This window comes from Delphinapterus leucas, chromosome 10, assembly GCF_059928025.1.
Source record: "Delphinapterus leucas isolate spDelLeu-1000000601 "Yukka" chromosome 10, BTC_Dleu_Yukka2, whole genome shotgun sequence".
NCBI lineage: Eukaryota > Metazoa > Chordata > Mammalia > Artiodactyla > Monodontidae > Delphinapterus > Delphinapterus leucas.
The window spans coordinates 73783644-73803190 of NC_143138.1; the positions used below are offsets into that span (position 1 = coordinate 73783644).

Below are 19547 nucleotides of genomic sequence, written 5' to 3' on the forward strand. Positions count from 1 at the left end.
AAACTGACTGGGGCTGGTGTAAGTGAGGGCCTGGGTAGAGCAATGGTGCAATTCTGGGTGCACACAAGGAGGGTCTCCAGGCACTAGGGGGGGCTGTACTTAGAATCCTGTGACCTCTTTTCTAGGCAGCCCCTTCAGGGTTCCTGTGAAGGATGTTGTGGACCCCAGCAAGGTCAAGATCGCTGGCCCTGGGCTGGGCTCGGGTGTCCGAGCTCGTGTCTTGCAGTCCTTCACGGTGGACAGCAGCAAGGCCGGCCTGGCCCCACTGGAAGTGAGGGTCATGGGCCCACGAGGTAAGTACACATCCTGGCTTCCTGCCGACACTCACCTGCCCTGGACTGGGGCAGCCATGACCCAGAGCAGGCACTTTGCTTTTGAGTTTAGTCATGAACTTTAGGTTAAATTTCTTAAATTACTTTATTGCTCCATGTTCTAGCTAAACTGTAGAAGTTTATGCTTAAAAAATTGGCAGGCCTGTTATTTTTCCGGCGGCCTGTCTTTTCTGTCATTTAATAATATGACCCTAAATGTCTTTTTAAAATTTTGTTTTATTTTTTTAAAGTAGAAAGATGAAGCAAGTAGTATCTGGGCTCTCACATGTAAAATTATCGCAACTGCTTAATTATGTGTTTCAGCATTTGTGAGGTGACTGGGGTGGGTCTGGATTTGCATGGGTGTTGGATTTGGTGCTCATGTGGGAACACACCCCAAATTTCTGGAAATGAGCAATACTCAGCCCATGTGACACGTAGCTTTGTCATCGTCCCAGCTCCCTGGAGAGAGGTGGTCTCTTAGGGAATGGGCTTTGCTGGCAACTTGGCCTCCCCTTTTGCAGCCTGGAATTTGGGTTGGGTGAGGCTAGCAGGCCATTTTGGGACAAGCCCTGATGTGCGTTGAAATTTACCTTTTTCAGTAGGTGATCACACTTCCTCTTCCAGCATTTAAAATGTGCCAGTCTCTGCCTAATATCTTAACTTATCTGGATTTTTACTCAGTGATGTGTTCTTGGCTTCACAGAAGTGGCAGATGAGGGCTTCCTTCTTTGAAGAGGAACTTTCTCCTTAATGGGTTTCAGCAGGAGGTTATGCCCTTTGAAGCTCAGAGCAGAAATGGTTTTGGGGGAAATGAAGTCATAGGGCTGGAATCTGATTCCACAAAGTTACTGAGCTTCAAGACCTGTGTGTGTGTGTGGTGGGGGCGGGGTAGAGGGACAGAGAGAGAGAGAGAGAGAGAGAGAGAGAGAGAGACAGGGCAGGGCAGAGGGGAGAAAGAGAGAAAAGCTTTGCTGAGATATCTACGTCTATTACAGAGGACTCTGAAATAACAGCCTTTTAATTTTAGTTGATGAGATGGATTCCCAGTCAAGGCTCAGCCCCTTGAAAGCCATGTCAGAGTTCTTTAAACGGGACCTGAAGGGTGACTTTATGGAGACAGGTTTGCATTTTCCTATTAGCTGCTGCTCTGATTTACGTAACCCGAATGTCTCTTGCTGGCCTTAACTCTGCAATTGCCTTGTACCTGCCTCATGTGCATTGCTTAATGAGTATGCCACACTTTGATTAATCTACCTACCCTTCAGCTGATGCATCCTGACACTCAGGTTCAGAACTGGGATCTAGAATCTACCAACCTAATGCATGCCTTGATTATGCTTGAAAGTGACCTCTAACCATCCCCTGCAGATGTCACATTGAGAGCCCTCTCACCCTCATGAGATCGGCACCTCACCTGCCCTGCGCCCTACACCCAGCATGCTGCTGCCATGATGGTCTTTGCTCAGAAGTGGATACAAGTTTTTTTTTGGTTTTTTTTTTTTGCGGTACGCGGGCCTCTCACTGTTGTGGCCTATCCCGTTGTGGAGCACAGGCTCCGGACGTGCAGGCTCAGAGGCCATGGCTCACGGGCCCAGCCGCTCCGCGGCATGTGGGATCTTCCTGGACCGGGGCACGAACCCGTGTCCCCTGCATCGGCAGGCGTACTCTCAACCACTGCGCCACCAGGGAAGCCCCTGGATACAAGTTTTAACTGGCTGGCCCATTGGTTAAATTTTGCTGTTCAGAGTTTTGGACTCTTTGACCCTTTCTTGGCTGTAGAGTAAAATTACCTCATCCCAAGCATGCCTAACCAGCTTGCAAGGATAGCATGTCTGCAACAAGCATCTTCACCATATGCCCTCCAGCAACAAGTGCAGGCAGTCTCCTTAATTATACTCTAGGTCCGACGGAGTGTAGTTCAGCCAACAGAAAGCTAAAGGTGTCTCTCAGGGTCATTTCTGCAACTATGAATTGGGGAATCTTTCTCCTGTGATTTCTTAGGCCTCTGATTATGGCCTGCTTGCCTTTGTGTTATCAGTGGAAACCAATAGCTCTCATGGGTGAATGTGATCCTTTATGAACTCAGCCCAGGTGGAGTGAAGGGGAAGCCAGGCCTCTCGTCTCTGTTCTCAGGTCTGGTGGAGCCCGTGAACGTGGTGGACAATGGGGATGGCACACACACAGTGACCTACACCCCATCCCAGGAGGGGCCTTACATGGTCTCTGTTAAATATGCTGATGAAGAGATCCCTCGTAGGTAAGCTTCTGTCACTTAGGGAAGGGGTTCAAGCCCACCCCTCTGGTGACCAGCACTGCTCTGGTGGCCCACCCATCCGTTCATCTATCCATGTATCCATCCATCTGTCCAGCCACCCACGCATCCATCCATCCATGTATCCATCCACTCATTTACCCATCCATCCATCTGATCAGCATCACTGAGAACCGGCATGCTCTGCACAGGTGTTAAAATACACTAGCCTTGATGTTTGCGCCTCCTGCTCTCTTGGTGCCCCCCTTGCATTTGTTCCTTTCAGCCATCTTTAATGTAAAGGTGAGCTGACAGTAAGGAGTGCATTAGTTCATCAAGGTCTTCTTTCTGGTGACCATGCAACTTGTTTTCTGATTAGGACAAAAATTTTTACTTCTTAATTGAGAATTTGGTTGGCCATAGCATTCCCAGAAGGTGTTGAATAAAAACCTGTTCCTCATTCCTATTAATAGACAAAATGTTGCTTAAGCTCTTTACCTCTCAGAAGAGTCTCCAAAGATTTTTTTTATCATACTTAGAATTTAAAAGTTTTACTTGTACCCCAAATGTGTGCATATTTTTACATGAAGGTATACATATAGCTCTAGCTCTGTGGAAAGGTAAAATTTATAAATTACATTTATGTGGTATTTGACTAATAGGTCTTATATCATCTAAAACATACTAAAAATAGAAAATAAGTGGACAAGATAATATTGAAACATCAGTTTTAATATTTTTTCTTTCCATTTTGGTGATCATTGTGTTAGTAAAACAAAAGTGGGTTAAATGTGTTTAACCCCATGTTTCCCAAACTAATTTGGAAATTAGTTTGTAACCCATGGAATGCACTTATGGAAAGCTGGTCTGTTGTATGATGGTTACACGGTTGTAAATTTCTGCTGGATTTGGCACTTAAGTCTTATATGCTGTAGAAATCCTCCCTCTCAATCCCAGTCTCTTGTGTAAGAGAGGTCAGATGTAGCTGAGTTGAAGTGTATCCATACGGAACTGGGGTGTGTATGTCTGTCAAGTCCCTTTAAGGTCAAGGTCCTTCCTACATACGATGCCAGCAAAGTGACCGCCAGTGGCCCTGGCCTCAGTACCTATGGTGTGCCTGCCAGCCTGCCTGTGGAGTTTGCCATCGATGCCAGAGATGCCGGGGAAGGCCTGCTTGCTGTTCAGATAACGGTAACCTTGGATGATTTTTCTGGAGCCAAACTTCATTAATAAGACCTAATTTCGCAGCCAGGGATAAGAACCAGGATTTTAACAACTAATTTCTAGCCTCACACAAATGTTTGTCTGATTTCCCCACTAGAGAGTCGGTAATTGTACAGGACAACAAATAGGCTTGCCTGAGAAGTCTGAGAGTATAGCTTCAAGTACCATATTCTGGTGAATCTCATATATTTTGCTCTCTATTATATCTATTCCTATCTTTTGTAGTTTCAATGTTTAAAATTACCCTTTGGATTAGTTAAGACTAAGTTCTGCTGCATATCACAGTCAACCCTCAACTAAGAGTGGCTTAAACACATGGGATAGTTCTCTCTTGTTAGACAGGCCCAGAGGCCGGGCAAGGCGCCTGGGTGCTATGTGGCTTATCAAGGAAGCAGGCTCCATTCCACCTCTCTGCTCCTGTGTCCTAACGTGTGGCTTCTGTCCCTAAGGTCTCCTCATGGACCATGAGCCTGCTGGTGCTCTGGCCATCCAATCCACATGGCACACCAGAAAGAGGAAGAGAGCAGAAGTGAGAATGGGACCTTCCAACTCAATCAGCTCTCTTAAGCAGCCCTGTCAGAAGTCCCTCATGAGACTTCCACTCTCTTCTCATTTGCCAGAAGTTTGTCATAAGTCCCATGGCTGTACCTAGTGGCCCAGGATACTAGGAAGTGGAGTCTCGTATTCTGGAAGCAGCATACCTAGCTAAGAATTAGGTTCCTATTAGTAAAGACGGAAAGGAGAGTGAAGGTGCTGGTGCAGAAGCAGGAGCCTCTGCCCCCTTGTCTCCCTACATTTCGATGGATTTGGAGCTAAAACTGTTCGTTCCCTTGACAGAAAATTCACTAAAAATTGACCATGTCCATCACAGTGTTAAAGGGATCTATGACCCTCTGCTCCCACCACCTCCCAAAATGTATTAAGCCAGTAATTCTTTTTTCCTCCCACTAGAGGCATTAATTAATGAGCAAAATCTGTCAAGGTTTTCTTTGAATGGTTTCTACATCTTGACGACAACATCCTAAATAGCATTTCTCTGTGATCCACAGGACCAAGAGGGAAAACCCAAAAGAGCCATTGTCCATGATAATAAAGATGGCACATACGCTGTTACCTACATCCCCGACAAGACTGGACGCTATATGATTGGGGTCACCTACGGTGGGGACGACATCCCGTTGTCTCCCTACCGCATCCGGGCCACACAGACGGGCGATGCCAGCAAGTGCCTGGCCACAGGTGAGTGCAGCTCAAGGACAGGAGTGTGTGTTTTGGCCTCAGAAAGCCAGCGTCTGCCACTTAATAGCTGTGTGATCAGGGCAAGATGCTCAACCACTCTTAGCCTCAGGCAGACTTAGATGGAAGATCTTTTTGGAAAACATTGAAGCTCAAGAAGCTCTTCCAAGGATCAGAGACCGTTTCGCAGTGCTATTGCAGAGATTAGACGAGGTCAGACATGAAAAGTGCTTAGCGCCGTGCCAGGCACATGGAAACTATTACCGTTACTTTTGAAGTGGGTGATTGTTGAGATTTCAATTGTTGTGATTTCAACTGTGGCTCCCATGAAAAGCATCAAATTTATGCCTTTCATGAGTAGATGGTTTAGTTATTTGAGATATATTCAAGAGCATTTCAGGCCAGGGCTAGAGAAGCACATGAAAGGATCTAGGTTTTTCCTCAACACTCAGGACTTACGTCTGAGTCTCTTGGGAATTCTCCAGGAATGTTAGAGCATAGCAGTTCCTTCCATTTCTAAGACATGACCAATTGAATATCATGGGCAACTCTGATGTTGCTTCAAGCAGATTTCAAACCATGAATCCCCATCTCTGAAATGAAACTGATTTGCTTCTCTTTAAATAAAACTAAACAGAGGTCCACCCTGGATGTGTCCTATTTCTCTCATATCTCGTCTTGTTCTTTTTTGCGTGTGTGTGTGATATGCGGGCCTCTCACTGTTGTGGCCTCTCCTGTTGCGGAGCACAGGCTCCGGAGCACAGGCTCTCGGGCCCAGCCGCTCCGCGGCATGAGGGATCTTCCCGGACTGGGTCACGAACCTGTGTCCCCTGCATCGGCAGGCGGACTCTCAACCACTGCGCCACCAGGGAAGCCCTCTCGTCTTGTTCTGAAAGGAGAAAATCTTTTGGCTTTCAGGGTGAGGCTGTAAATTGCTCAGCTTGGCGCTTTTTGGCTCATCCACCACAAGACTGAGAAATTTTGTAACGATGGCCAGTCTGCCACCTCCTAGGTCTGTGCTGTTCCAGAGACAACTGGATTGTCTTTGCCAACCTGAGGGCATGTGAATACTGGGTGGGAACTTCCTCCTGGCTTTCCAGGCTCTCCTCCTTCCCCCAGCTCAGGCAGGATACCCTGCTCAGCCTGGGGGCTCCTTTGGCCCTACCTCTCAGCCTGTCATTCAGCACCAAACTTCAGTCTTCCCTTACTACTCACTGTCTCAGCATGTCCTTATCACTCCCTGTTGCTTCTACACACTTTGCTTTTTTTTTTTTTTTTTGCCAGGGTGCTTTTAATTCACAGTTTTTTGCACTCCCTGATCTGTGGATCCTCAGTAAAGGGGTGCCACAAGTCAGAGAGACAGACAGATAGACGGGTCATCATTTGGAGACAGAGGTTGTAAGTCTTCCCTAGCCAAGGGTACCCAGCCTTCAGAATTCAGCCATTTCCCCTTTCTCAGGAAGCCCTCTGTCAGTGTGGCAACCCTGGGATATAAATTCATAGAACTTTCCATAGATGTGCTGCAGGATGCTTCTCTGAAGAACCATTGATTATTTTTTTGATAACTGAGTCCCCCCTTGGTGTTTCCAACACAGATTGAGCTGTCATTCTTGGTGTCCAGCCTGCATGCATCTGCCCTGTTAGATTTTGAGCATATTGAGAGCTGAGGCTGTGGTTTGCTCACCTTTGTGTGTATCTGGCACTTAAGAAAATGCCCAATATGTGTTTGCTGATGAAAGTTGACCTTCATCCCCATACACTTGAATGCTGGCAAAGCCGGTTTAACACATGGTTATCACTCAGAACTTGCAGATACACCTTATTTAATAAGTAATGGATAGAATGCTCCCTGGAGCAGCATCTTCCCCAGGGCATCTCTGGGACATCCCTCTGCACAGCGGTAGTTGAAGGTCTAACATTCACAGATACAACACGAACGTGTGTGATTTGTTCTTGGGCCTTCAGCTGCTGTCCATGGCTGAAGCTTCCACTCTCTCCTCCTAAACTTTTCTCCAGGTCCTGGAATCGCCTCCACTGTGAAAACTGGCGAGGAAGTGGGCTTTGTGGTAGACGCCAAGACCGCCGGGAAAGGCAAAGTGACCTGCACGGTTCTGACCCCAGACGGCACTGAGGCTGAGGCTGACGTCATCGAGAATGAGGATGGCACCTATGACATTTTCTACACGGCCGCCAAGCCGGGCACCTATGTCATCTACGTGCGTTTTGGTGGCGTTGATATTCCCAACAGCCCCTTCACTGTCATGGTAAGGAAAATTCCTTCTCTAGAGCATGCTGTTGTTAGCAGGAACAGTAATGACTGCTGTTTGTTAAACCCTGGCTGAGACATCCCCGGCCACTTTTTTTTTATTTTCTTTAAAAAAAAAATTGTCTTAAGCAGTCATGACCTTGCAGAATCCTATGTAATCTCTAGAAACCCAGGAACCCTTTGGCTCTAAGGGGTTTTAGGAAATCACTGGCAACCAGAGTGTCCATCATTCTTAAGGATCTTAGGCAATGTCCTGGCCTAAGCCCAGCTCAGAAAGATACGCTTTGACAAAAACGTCTATGAGTAAAACATTACAATTTTTCATCCTGCTTGTTCTTCCTCCTCTCTCCTCCCCTGGAGGAGAGAGGTTCCCGAGGCTGTTATGTCTGAAGACTTGACTCTGATATCCCAGGACTCAAAGTACCTCCAGTTGTGTTTTGGAAAGATTCAGACTTTGATGATGAGGGGGCAATAACTTGTCTTTTTGAAGCTAGGAACATCTGGAATAAAAGAAAACCATTATGCAAAACCTCTGAGCCAGAGAATGGCTCGGCCGTTTAATTTTCAAATCTGAGTGACTTTTAGATCCTCCTTTGATTATTGAGGTTCTTCAACCAGGAAAGGACTTAGAAACCTCAGGAGCAGTCCTTCATTTAACCCTTAAAACTAAGCATTGTTGGCCCTTTTACAAATGCTGTATAGGAGCGGGGATCAGACTCAAGTCCACTGAACCCAGACTGCCTGCTCCGGACAGCTGCTGAGCACCGTCCTCACCTGTGTCCTTTGATGCCATGGGCAGCAGACCACAAAGTTTACAGAACTCAGTGGCCTGGCCCCACGCACAGCCTACAAAGCTCCATCTAATGATTTCGCTTTATGCCGCAGCAGAGAAGGACACGAAGACTCCATTCCAGACAGAAGCCCGTGTCTGTCTCCCACTCTATAATCTGCTGAACCTTTATTCTTTTCCATAGATGTTTGTTTATCTATAAACGTTGTGCCAGAGACCTGGAGCCTTTTTATGTCTCAAGGATGTAAACACTTTTGACGCTGTTAATTTGGGAGTGTTTTTCTCCTCAGGGGAGAAAAAGATACAGTTAGAAAGTTTATGTCCTTCTTATTTACAGAGAAGCCCCAGTTGTATTTGTAAGAATCTGTTTTTAGCCCACAGGAGTTTTTTATCTGGTTGGTTAGAATTGGGCAGAGGTCAGAGCCCTGCTGGTGGGATGGGCTGGAGATAAGAGACCACGTTTGGAGGGTGTGAGTGAGGAAATCAGGAAGAAAATACCAAGGACCATTTTAGCAGATGAGTCAGAAACCTGCAGTGGAGGCCACCAAACTCTTTAGGAATGAATGTCCATTCAGCCCTGGAATGCACACAGAGCAAGGAATGCACACAGAGCAAGGATCCTTTGTGTAAAACGCACTAGCCCCCTAACAACTGCTGAAGGCAGGAAGGGATGACACTCAGGGCACGTGCTTTAGGTCTTCATTCTCCCGTTCCTAGCTTCCTCCAGCCTTACCTAGATGGGCTCACTTTCTATTCATTGGCCTCTTGGGGCTAGGTTCGCTGTCTTCTCCTGCAGGCTTGGGGCCAAAAGGACATGAACACCCTGTACTGCCTTTGCAGCAAATGTCTGCAGGAGCTCCAGCACGCTGGTTGAGTTAAATATATCTCACAGACGTGCACAGCAAGTCACGGGTCTAGCAGCTTCTCTGCCTGTCACTGTTAAGAAGTCACTGATCAGGGCTTCCCTGGTGGCGCAGTGGTTGAGAGTCCGCCTGCCGATGCAGGGGACACGGGTTTGTGCCCCGGTCCGGGAAGATCCCACATGCCGCAGAGCGGCTGGGCCCGTGAGCCATGGCTGCTGAGCCTGCGCGTCCGGAGTCTGTGCTCCGCAACAGGATAGGCCACAGCAGTGAGAGGCCCGCGTACCGCCAAAAAAAAGAAAAAAAAAGAAGTCACTGATCAAAGGCTATAGCGTAGCCACTGAAAGATCTTCCCGGCTGATGTGTCCCAGAGTCGCCCAACCTGGGATGGTCCAGGGGGTGGGGGATAGGGCTGTTGTAAACGTTGAAGCTTACAAAGCTGCCTTTGTAAGTGAAGCCCCTTTTCTGAGATGCCAAAATACACAAAAGGGGCTAAACATGAGCACGGAAGTTTTCCTCCAGAAGGGAGGCTTTCCAATTCTTTTATTGTGGGAGAAGAAGGAACTGAGAGGGGACCCATCCCTTATCAGGGTGATTGGATCAGGAACACAAAGTCTCTGGTTTTTAAAAAATGAATTTATAAAAACTTTTAGAACATAACTATAGACACATACCAAGTAACAAGAGACCCCTTTCCCAATTTCATGCTCCAGGGGTGACCAGCATTAGGTTTTCTCCTGCTTATACAAGAAACATGTCAGTTTTGTGCATGAGATTAACCATGCACATTGCTTTGCAACTTGCTTCCTTCCCTCAATATGCTGTAAATACCCTTCCATATTAATTGATCTGACTTGATTGCTTCTTCAGAATGGCTGCACCGGGGTCCACTGTACAGACTTACATAATTTACTTAACCGACTCCCTTACAGATGGACATTTAGGTTACTTCAGCCTTTCCCAACAATGAATGGCTCCAGTAAAATCCTTTGCACACATGACTTACCTATAGACTTTCCTGCCAGTATTTCTATAGGCTTGCTTCCTAGAAGTGGGTCATGGGTTCAGAGGGCATATGGATTTGACATTGGAAGAGGAGATGCCAACTTGCTCTCCACAACGGTGGGAAGAAGGTAGGCTCCCGCTACAGGGAGTAGCTCTCTGCTAGGCAAGACAGATGGGGAGGAAGCAGCCCTCGGGTTGTAGAATCTACTGAGTCGCGATGTCCCTCAATGTGATTCCCAACTAATTTCCATTTGCCACTGACCAGGCCACAGATGGGAAAGTCGCAGCTGTGGAGGAAGCACCGGTAAATGCATGTCCCCCCGGATTCAGGCCCTGGGTACACTTTTGGTTTTTGTTTTTATTTTTCCCTTTTCCATGTCTTTGTTTACTCAGCCTTCATTGCAGAAAAGCTGCAGCCTGCTTTTGGGGATTGCTTAAGCCCTCTGGGTGTCCTGGTCATTGGTTTGTCCCCACTGATCAGTGCATCACAATGATCCCGGCTTTCTCTGTAATGAGACCCACCTGTGTCATCGTACGCGCTCCACGAATCGCCCACCACCATGTCTGTGATCACGCTCGGTGCAGTTTGTCTCCACATTTAAGGAGAAAGATGGACAGCTGTCTCAGCCCTCCTGCTGACTCTAAAAGCCACCACTTGCACATTTGGTTTCTGTTCAGGGGGAAAGCCACCGCTGCTACTTTCTGCCACTTAAAACGCACCTTCTTTTCCAGGCCACAGGCAACTAAACCTTTCCAGGTGGAACCTCTTGGGACTCACAGACATTGCTGTCTCCCACTTTTCCGCTTTCCCATGGGCGCTACTGGGAATTTCACAAGCAAACAGCCTAGGGATTTTTAGCAATTGGTCAGCATGATTCCTCCAATTCTTCAGGTTCTGCTCTGGCCCCAGAGCCCGTTAGCCAAAGCCCGCAATGCATGGGCAGCCGCATCCCCAAATCCTGGCTGTACGAGCTTGCAAAATTCCCAGTTGCTCTGCCCCCTGTAGCTTCCCCAGCTCACACTGTTGTCCACTTTACCCAGTGACCGCTGCTTCCTGTTTTTAGGTAACTGAAGAGGCCTATGTCCCAGTGAGTGACATGAACGGCCTGGGGTTTAAGCCTTTCGACTTGGTCATTCCGTTTGCAGTCAGGAAAGGAGAAATCACCGGTAAGCACTGACGTGAAAGCCGTCTTGTTCTCACTCACTTGCACTAGCTCTCCAAACAGTGTGCAGGAGCTGGTTCCACCTGTCTCCCAGACCTGGGGTCCGGAACCCAGCATCCCTGGGTCAGTCCATGAGCCCATGGGATTGCAGAATGTTCTGTGTGTATATGTGTATCTCAGAAGAGGTGGTTCATTTATAACTTGCATCCTGGAGAGAGGGCCGGAGATGCTCTGTAAGGGGAGAACCACTGTGTTTAGATCTCTCTCGACCATCACGTTCCTATTCCCCCCTTTTCTTGCCTTCTCTTATTCTTCCACTTTTCCAGATGTGACATTGACACTGAGGTCTGTTGTACAAGAGTTACTTCCTCTCCTAGCCTCCTTTCAATGCCTGCTTCTCTTTGAGTTGACGCTTTACCAATCCAATTGGTCTCATGGTCTTCTCAAGTCCTGTTTGAGCTTCTCATTTGTCAGTACAAAAGTAGAAGACCCTTTACTTGTGAGTTGCCTGCTGCATTTTGTGGAAACAAAATAGAACAAAATAAAGGCAGGTACGTCTCTGCTTCCGGTTGTGGAACGTGGTGTTTTAGGCAATGGTGTGAAGTGTTCTTGTATCTGAAAACGTTTATCGTGAAGGCCACGTGTACCTCTGTGCTCAGCTTCTCAGGGGAAGTCTTGGTGGGCTCACTGCCCTGTCTCCATGTGCTCCAACAGGAGAGGTCCACATGCCTTCTGGGAAGACAGCCACACCTGAGATTGTGGACAACAAGGATGGCACGGTCACTGTCAGATACGCTCCCACTGAGGTCGGGCTCCACGAGATGCACATCAAATACATGGGCAGCCACATCCCTGGTAAGTCGGGCTCAGCGCCCTGGCTGACTGGCCCTGCAGGACTCCAAGATTCAGGACGTGAACATATGGGAGGCTGTAGTCAGTCGTTCAGTCACCTGCTGTGTGGTTTTCAGTGGCAGATTTGGGAATGCAGTGTAGGCGTCCCTGCAAAACCAAACAGGCTGTGACCCCAGCAGATCCAGCTAATTTCCAGCAGGGATGACACAGCTAAGTGTCCTGGGTCACAGTGCAGGCCCTTCGGTCTGTGATTGTTTGTCTTTGTCACTATGCCAAGCATGGCCAAAGAGCGAGCTGGGAGAAAAATGTGAGGCACGTCAAGGGACTTTCCAGCCGGGCCTGCAGAGCCCAGAGCAGCGTGGGATGGGAGAAGAGGTTGTGAGAAGAGGACAAGCTGCCTTATTGTCACACTGCTCTTGACAAGGAAAGCCAGCTCAAGTTTCATGTCCATCAACCAGCAGTGTTACTCTTTTTCTTTTTTTTTGAGTACATAACCTATCTACGTAGTTTAAAAATGATGTGGAGAAGGGTTTCCTTCCCACCCATATCCCCCATCTGCCCTCTCCTTGAACCTGACTGTTACTGATGTTTTATGCTAGATTTCAGAATATTTTTAAGACTCTACAACAGATGGGAATACAGATGTCTAACCCCTCTCCCTTTGTTACATAAACAGTAGCCTATGCTACACATTATCCTGACCTTGCCCTTTTCATCTAATAGTATATCTTGGAAAACTTTGCGCATCTGAATAGTAGAGAGTGTTCATGGTGTCCGGCCATTTGGGTGAACGTTACATGTGAACCATTTCTCCCACTGGAGGACAATTGGGTTCTTCCCCACTTTTTGTGATTACTAGTCATGCTGCAGTGAATAATAGCCTTGTACACCCATCATCTCACACCTGCCAGGGTGTATCTGAGATATTTGGTTCCCAGGGCAGGAATTGCAGGGCACAGGCAACAGCCCTGCAATTCTGACAGATCTCACCAAAGCGCCCTTCACGCAATCCCTTCCCGTTCACATACCCACCCACCATGTAGGAGAGCACCTGCTTTTCCGCCAATTTGCCAGTGGAATAGGCTCTCAAATTTTTGGATCTTTGCCAGACTGATAGTTAAAAAACGGTATTGCTTTGTTTGTATTTCTCCTGTGAATGAAATTGAGCAACTTTCTATATGGCTAAGTATCAATGCTATTTGTACTTCTTTTTCTCTGAACTGGACGTTTGCATCCTTGGCTCAGTTTTTCTCTTGGATGATTGGCCTTTGTCATATCAGTTTCTGAGAGCAGTCTAAATGTTGGAGAGATAAGCCCTTTGTGATAGGAATTGCAAATACTTCTCCCAGTTTGATATTTGCTTTAGTTTATGTGTATGTCTATGGGTACTATGTGTTTAAAGCAAACATGTATTTATCTGCTTCTATTTAAATGTTCTAAAGGTGCAGATACAGAAAAAGTAAAAATGTCTTTCTACCATTTTCCTTCTACTTCCAATGCTGGTGTGTGTATCTTTTCAAATGTCTCTCTCTGTACCTACAAATATGCATGCAGTTTTGTTCTATTTTGGACTGGGATAATGGTATTAATATTACATAGGAATATATTATGATGGGTATATATTATTATATAGGTATTATAATAGGTGTTAATATTATATAGGGTATTAATATAATGGGATATTGACATTTATATAGCAATTTGCCTTTTTCTCTTTAATGCAACACATTATGGATAATCTCTCAAGTTAGTATACATAGATCTCCCTCATTATTTTTAGTGACCTGCAAGTAGACTAATGTTGATTTAACCACCCCCCTGTTGTTGGACCCTGGGTTCTTTTCCTAATTTGCACCTGAATTCTGTGGAAATGGAAGTACTTGCCTAGGGCTGGGAGTGGGCCTGAGTGGAGAGGACCACAGTGGGATAGATTCCTCGGGCTGGGCTCACAGACTTTGAAAGTCATGGGCAAACGGCCTTCCCAAAGGACCTTTCCAGTCACATTCCATCTATAGCGGGTCATTTCTCTTCTCCACTGCTCCCCCCCGTCACCCAGCCCCGGTGTAGCTGTTCCCTCCTTACTTGTCCATTTGAGCCAGATTCCCCTGCCTCAGCCCCCCTCTAGTCTGGAGCACCCTGGGGACTGTTTTTCTCATGTGATCACTGAAGGGTCGATAGTGAGTAGACCCCCTTGGGTATCCTAGGATGGGGAGCCCCACAGAGTCTCCTCTTGCATTCTGCTCTGCCCAGGAGATGCCACACCCGCTGCTGTTAGGTGAATCCCCCCAACCCCCCACGAGTCCCAACTTTGTGTGTGTTCTTTGCAAACCCAGAGAGCCCACTCCAGTTCTACGTGAACTACCCCAACAGCGGGAGCGTTTCTGCATATGGCCCGGGCCTGGTGTATGGAGTGGCCAACAAAACCGCCACCTTCACCATTGTCACCGAGGACGCAGGAGAAGGTACTGTGGTTCTGCGGGTCTCAGCTGTCATTCGGAGAGTTAAGGGGATGCAATTCCAGGGAAGCCTTTAAAAATAAGGCTCTTGAATGGTAGTATCTGTCTTGTCTTTTCTCTCATATAAATCTCTTACGTAGAGCTCCTCTGTCTTCTACCCAAAACAGAAATTTTAAAGTCCTTCGTGTTCTGATTAAAATCACATTCATACTATGAAATGTTTTATGTGACTTTCCTGAAATTTATGTGTGTTTTGATAGATAACATTTTTGATTTTGTTCTTTTTGCACCTGTACATGTATCCACAGGGCCACATGAATCATTTAGTGGCTTATTCTAGCTCTGTGCCCATGTGCGTTGTCATCACAGGAATTTCTAAATTTGCGATTCTAATGGGATTTTCATGATGGCATCCAGCCCCCAAGCAGCAGTGATAGTCTGTGTGTGACACCCTCTCCTGTATGTGTGATTGGCGCGTGGGGTTCCATCCCTTCCTCATCCCACACGTATGGAAGAATTGAACTTCAGGGTCACTTGCAGGAAGAATTCAGATGGTGGAGTGTCTTCCCAGTGGCACTTTCACCACGTAAATAGCTTTGTTCTGACCTACGCCCCTTGTCCATGGCTTGTGTCAGTCTGACGTTCCTGGCATCAGGGCTGTCCCGGATGAGTGGTGATCCCTTTTGAAACACAGAAACACTCTCCCTGGTGGCTCTTCTTCCCTCCTCTCATTCACAGGTGGCCTGGACTTGGCTATTGAGGGACCCTCAAAGGCGGAAATCAGCTGCATTGACAACAAAGATGGGACATGCACGGTGACCTACCTGCCCACCCTGCCAGGCGACTACAGCATTCTGGTCAAGTACAATGACAAACACATCCCTGGCAGCCCCTTCACAGCCAAGATCACAGGTAGAGTGGCCCAACTTGCTGGAGGCTCCCTGCCCCAATAAGCCCCCCTCCCATCAGACCTGGGGCAGCAGGCTAGGCACGTCTGAGATTTAGGTTTCACAGCGTCTCCTTGGGAACAAACTAGGGGTGGAAGGTCAACATTAGATAGGCTAAATTCCTCCTTCAGCTGGTAATCCCGGGAAAAGCAAACACATCATTTGGAGAGCACTTATTTGTGCCAGTCTGACTCCAGAGTCCAAATAAGGAGGCCCTCAGATAGAGGCATTCAAATAATACTTATTGCATGAGTGAGCTCAGAGATGCTCATCGGCATCACTTCTAGACAGATTTTTGTGTCCCTTTTACAGATGGGAAAACTGAGGATTGGAGAGACTGGCTTAGCCAAGTTCATGTGGGTATTCTGGGATTCGGGTGGAGATTATCTGACTCAAAGCCCTGCTTCTGACCCCTGTTGTGCTCTCTGTTCAGATCATGCTCTCAGTGGGTTATAAATGTGGTCTGTGTGGACTCAGATCTTCCCTGTAACCAGGCATAAGTAGCAGTCATTCTTCGTTGGTTAGGTCTGCTTATTGTCCGGGGCGTGTTTTTGTCACTTAAGTTTGCGTAGTTAATTCTTGCCTGTTCATCTATAAATGGCATGTGGTGTGAGAGCTCTGGAGAGCCAGGGTGACCACGTGTAACGGAGCTGTGTTGGGGCTGGTGTTTCCCAGACGACAGCAGACGGTGCTCTCAGGTGAAGCTGGGCTCTGCTGCCGACTTCCTGCTTGACATCAGTGAGACTGACCTCAGCACGCTGACGGCCAGTATCAAGGCCCCGTCCGGCCGCGACGAGCCCTGTCTCCTAAAGAGGCTGCCCAACAATCACATCGGTGAGCTCAGACTGCCCTCCCAGCAGGAGCCGGGACGTCTTGACTGGGAGATGGGGGTTCCCTCCTTGCCCGGGGTCCCAGTCCTTGCCTGGGAAATTGGTAGCACCTTAGAGTGTGATGTGATAAACCTGCTGGGTCACATGCATGGTCAGAGTCCAAGCATTTCTGCCTTACGATGCTGACAACCCTCTTGGACACCCTGGGTTGCCAGAAAGTCAGGAAGGAAGTCCTGTTTCTGTTCTTGCCAGTGTGTCTCCCTCCTGCTTCCTCCCCTTCACCCCTCCCTCCCACCTCATAACCCCCAATCTGTGCTCTGGTCCAGGCATCTCCTTCATCCCCCGGGAGGTGGGTGAACACCTGGTCAGCATCAAGAAGAACGGCAACCACGTGGCCAACAGCCCCGTGTCCATCATGGTGGTCCAGTCAGAGATCGGGGATGCCCGCAGAGCCAAAGTCTATGGCCGTGGCCTGTCAGAAGGCCGGACTTTCGAGATGTCTGACTTCATCGTGGACACGAGGGATGCAGGTCTGTGGGGGGTGGTCCCAGGGGAAAAGGCCCGGAGCTTTGGAACTGACTTCTTACTGCTCACATTACTCCATCTTTCTATCCTGCCAACCTTCTTCTCTTTGTGAGCATCCTTCAAACTACAGACCCTTTTACATGATTATCATTTAAGCCCCAAGAGCAGTGGCAAAGTAGGTATTATCTTTGTTTTCTAGATGAAAAAATTGAGGCTCGCAGGGTTAGCAGCCCCATCTGCTTCTGGCATTTGAACCCAGAGCCACAACAACTCGCAGATCTGTTTCATTATCAATATTCCCACCGTTGTCTCAGCTCCCCAGGGTCTCCTTGACTCATCTCAAACTAAGAATGTTGGGCCAGCGGGTCAAAGTCATGTTGAGCTGAGCATTGCTTTCGTGCAAATGAGGAGTTTCTTCCTGTTTCCTCTTTGAGATGGTCCGAATTAGGTTGGGCCACTCCAAGCTACTCCGCATCCCAGAGTCTTCACCTTCTGCCTTTTTGAGTGATGGGCTTGCATTGGTGATTTCTGGATAAAGTCACCTTCCCAAGACAAGGAGCTGGAGAATTTGTGGTCCTGATGGGCTTATGTTCTCTGTTGATTCCTCAGGTTATTAAAGCTTTAGATCTGCTGTCTTAGTGGTTCCCTGGCTGGGCATCCGAGGCAGCTAGGAGCAGTTAAAAATGTCAAATTCTCAGGCCTGCAGCTGGTAATAAACCCCAGACAGCACGTGCCATTCCTGGAAGCAGGTGGTCAAAGTGTCCCCCGCAGCGGGTTCTGCAGGACAGATGGTTGGTGGGATATTAGTGGATACCCTTGAGAAGAGAGTGTGGTCAAGGCCACCTTCAGCCAGGATATTTCACTCCAGGATTTCTCAGAGCATTTAACTGACTCCTGTGCCCAGCGCTGTCCAACAGGGGCCACCGTTACTGTCTTTCTGCTTTCTGGAGCATTTCCAGGGGTGGAGGTCCTTTCTGCATTCATCAGGCTCCCCCTTCCTGATGAGCTGCTGTCATAGCAGCCACGGGCTACTGTGTTGCAGGTTATGGCGGCATCTCCTTGGCAGTGGAAGGCCCCAGCAAAGTGGACATCCAGACAGAGGACCTGGAGGATGGCACTTGCAAGGTCTCCTACTTCCCCACCGTGCCTGGCGTTTACATCGTCTCCACCAAATTCGCCGATGAGCACGTGCCTGGTATGTGTGGCCCCATCTGCTCTCCCTGTCCCGTGCTTGGGTTTTCTGTAAATGCCACGCGTGCCCTCTGGGCTGCTCTCAAGGGCCTGCTCGGTTTTTGCAGGGAGCCCCTTTACCGTGAAGATCAGCGGGGAGGGAAGAGTCAAGGAGAGCATTACCCGTACCAGTCGAGCCCCATCTGTGGCCACTGTTGGGAGCATCTGTGACCTGAACCTCAAGATCCCAGGTGAGCACGAGGGGCTCGTGGGTCAGGGCAGTGGGCACCACCGGAAACCAAGGCTGGGCTTGGCCCAGAATGTACCATCTGAGTCTGCTGGGGGGAACTGTTTTTGAATTTAATTTTTTTTAATTTATTCATTAATATTTTTAATACTTATTTTCACAGAGGCCCATCCAAGAAAAGTAAATCTATTTACTTTTCCTTCTTCCAGATGAAAATAGCTTTATCGTACCACATGGGGGGAAAATAGATAAGCTTTTAGACTTTCATTTACTGTCTGTCGACTAGACTAATAGTGAGAGAACTGGCCCTGCTGATGCTTATATCTGGAAGGAGGTGTCAGCCCAGCGACATCCTTCTAATTCCCGTTCGTATCTTTCATTCCTAAAATTGGAGTGAGGCCTGCGAAGCAAGGCTGGGTGGGTGGACCACATCTAGCCCTTTGCCCAACACAGCCATCGTCTGTCTGAAATGTGGCCCAGGTTCTTTCTATTAAGAAGTGACTGTGTAAGTGAAGGCTTGAGGCTCCTCTGGCATGTGCTATGGAGCTGCAGGTTCTATGAAGACAGAAAATCTAAATCGTCTTCCGATGAAGCTCATGCTGTGATGAGCTTCTAGCTTCCAGAGGAAGGTCCACACTGCATCTCCCGTCTTTCCTGACTTGTGGTATATCTCTTGCTCTGCCTTCTCAGCATTACCTGATGGGTTCTTCCTTCCTAGACACACCGTTGGTAAAAACCTCATTACTGTAGCGTCCAGACTAAGAATCACTTAAAACGCACCGTGTTGATTGTGATCATAAAAAGTTCAGGTGCTCAAAAACAGGGGAAGTAAGTCTAACCTCATATCCCACCATCCAGGGAGATTGTGGTTCACGTTTCAGGCCCAGAGCTGGAGCCTGGATGCCTCCAGCCTCCTAGACACACGGGCTCGGTCTCAGATCCCTCTGATGCACTTCTCACTCACTGTATTGTGGACATCTTTCCACACCAAAGTATACTTCCCCATCACCCTTTTCATGACTGTATAAGATTCCAATTCACGTCTAGGTGCATGTCCTCATTGGGTTTTCTCATTTCATGTATGCTCATCTCCAGCCCTTGACCCCTTAATCAGTGCTCTGTGACATCTGTCATCACTTCGGATGGGTGCCCGGGAGTGGGATTGCTGGGCCAGTACGTTTCAGATGCTGCTATGCCTTGGCAGCCTGTCTTCCAGAAAACGAACTGATGCCTATTTCTCTGTTTCCCCACCAGCACTGGCCACTGTCTTTGGTTCTCACTTTGATCAATCTGATGGAAAGATACGGTATCCAGTTTTCAGTTGTATTTCTCTGGTCACGAGACGAGTGGACTGTGTTTTCGTTTGCTTCACATTTCTCATTTGGGGAATTCTCTCTCCTGTTCCCTTTGC

General features: G+C 47.9%; 1 protein-coding gene across 15 annotated transcripts in view; it reads left to right on the forward strand.

Annotated features, from left to right (window-relative positions):
- The window catches only part of FLNB (filamin B), a 138839-nt gene that overhangs the window by 100668 nt on the left and 18624 nt on the right, over positions 1 to 19547 (forward strand). For 9 of the 15 annotated variants that reach the window (XR_016394477.1, XM_089918120.1, XM_089918110.1 and 6 more), the window contains 15 exons: positions 126 to 293; positions 1342 to 1434; positions 2448 to 2571; positions 3600 to 3756; positions 4839 to 5028; positions 7042 to 7289; positions 10212 to 10283; positions 11011 to 11113; positions 11824 to 11964; positions 14295 to 14423; positions 15156 to 15329; positions 16040 to 16198; positions 16521 to 16724; positions 17762 to 17914; positions 18018 to 18140. Coding sequence is in view for 14 of the 15 variants with exons in the window: in XM_089918120.1 (XP_089774246.1) it covers positions 126 to 293; positions 1342 to 1434; positions 2448 to 2571; positions 3600 to 3756; positions 4839 to 5028; positions 7042 to 7289; positions 10212 to 10283; positions 11011 to 11113; positions 11824 to 11964; positions 14295 to 14423; positions 15156 to 15329; positions 16040 to 16198; positions 16521 to 16724; positions 17762 to 17914; positions 18018 to 18140 (2238 nt within the window). In the remaining variant the exon portion in view is untranslated. The remainder of the gene's footprint in view (positions 1 to 125; positions 294 to 1341; positions 1435 to 2447; positions 2572 to 3599; positions 3757 to 4838; positions 5029 to 7041; positions 7290 to 10211; positions 10284 to 11010; positions 11114 to 11823; positions 11965 to 14294; positions 14424 to 15155; positions 15330 to 16039; positions 16199 to 16520; positions 16725 to 17761; positions 17915 to 18017; positions 18141 to 19547) is intronic. The other 6 variants (XM_089918113.1, XM_022572753.3, XM_089918111.1 and 3 more) reach the window with 5 other exon arrangements.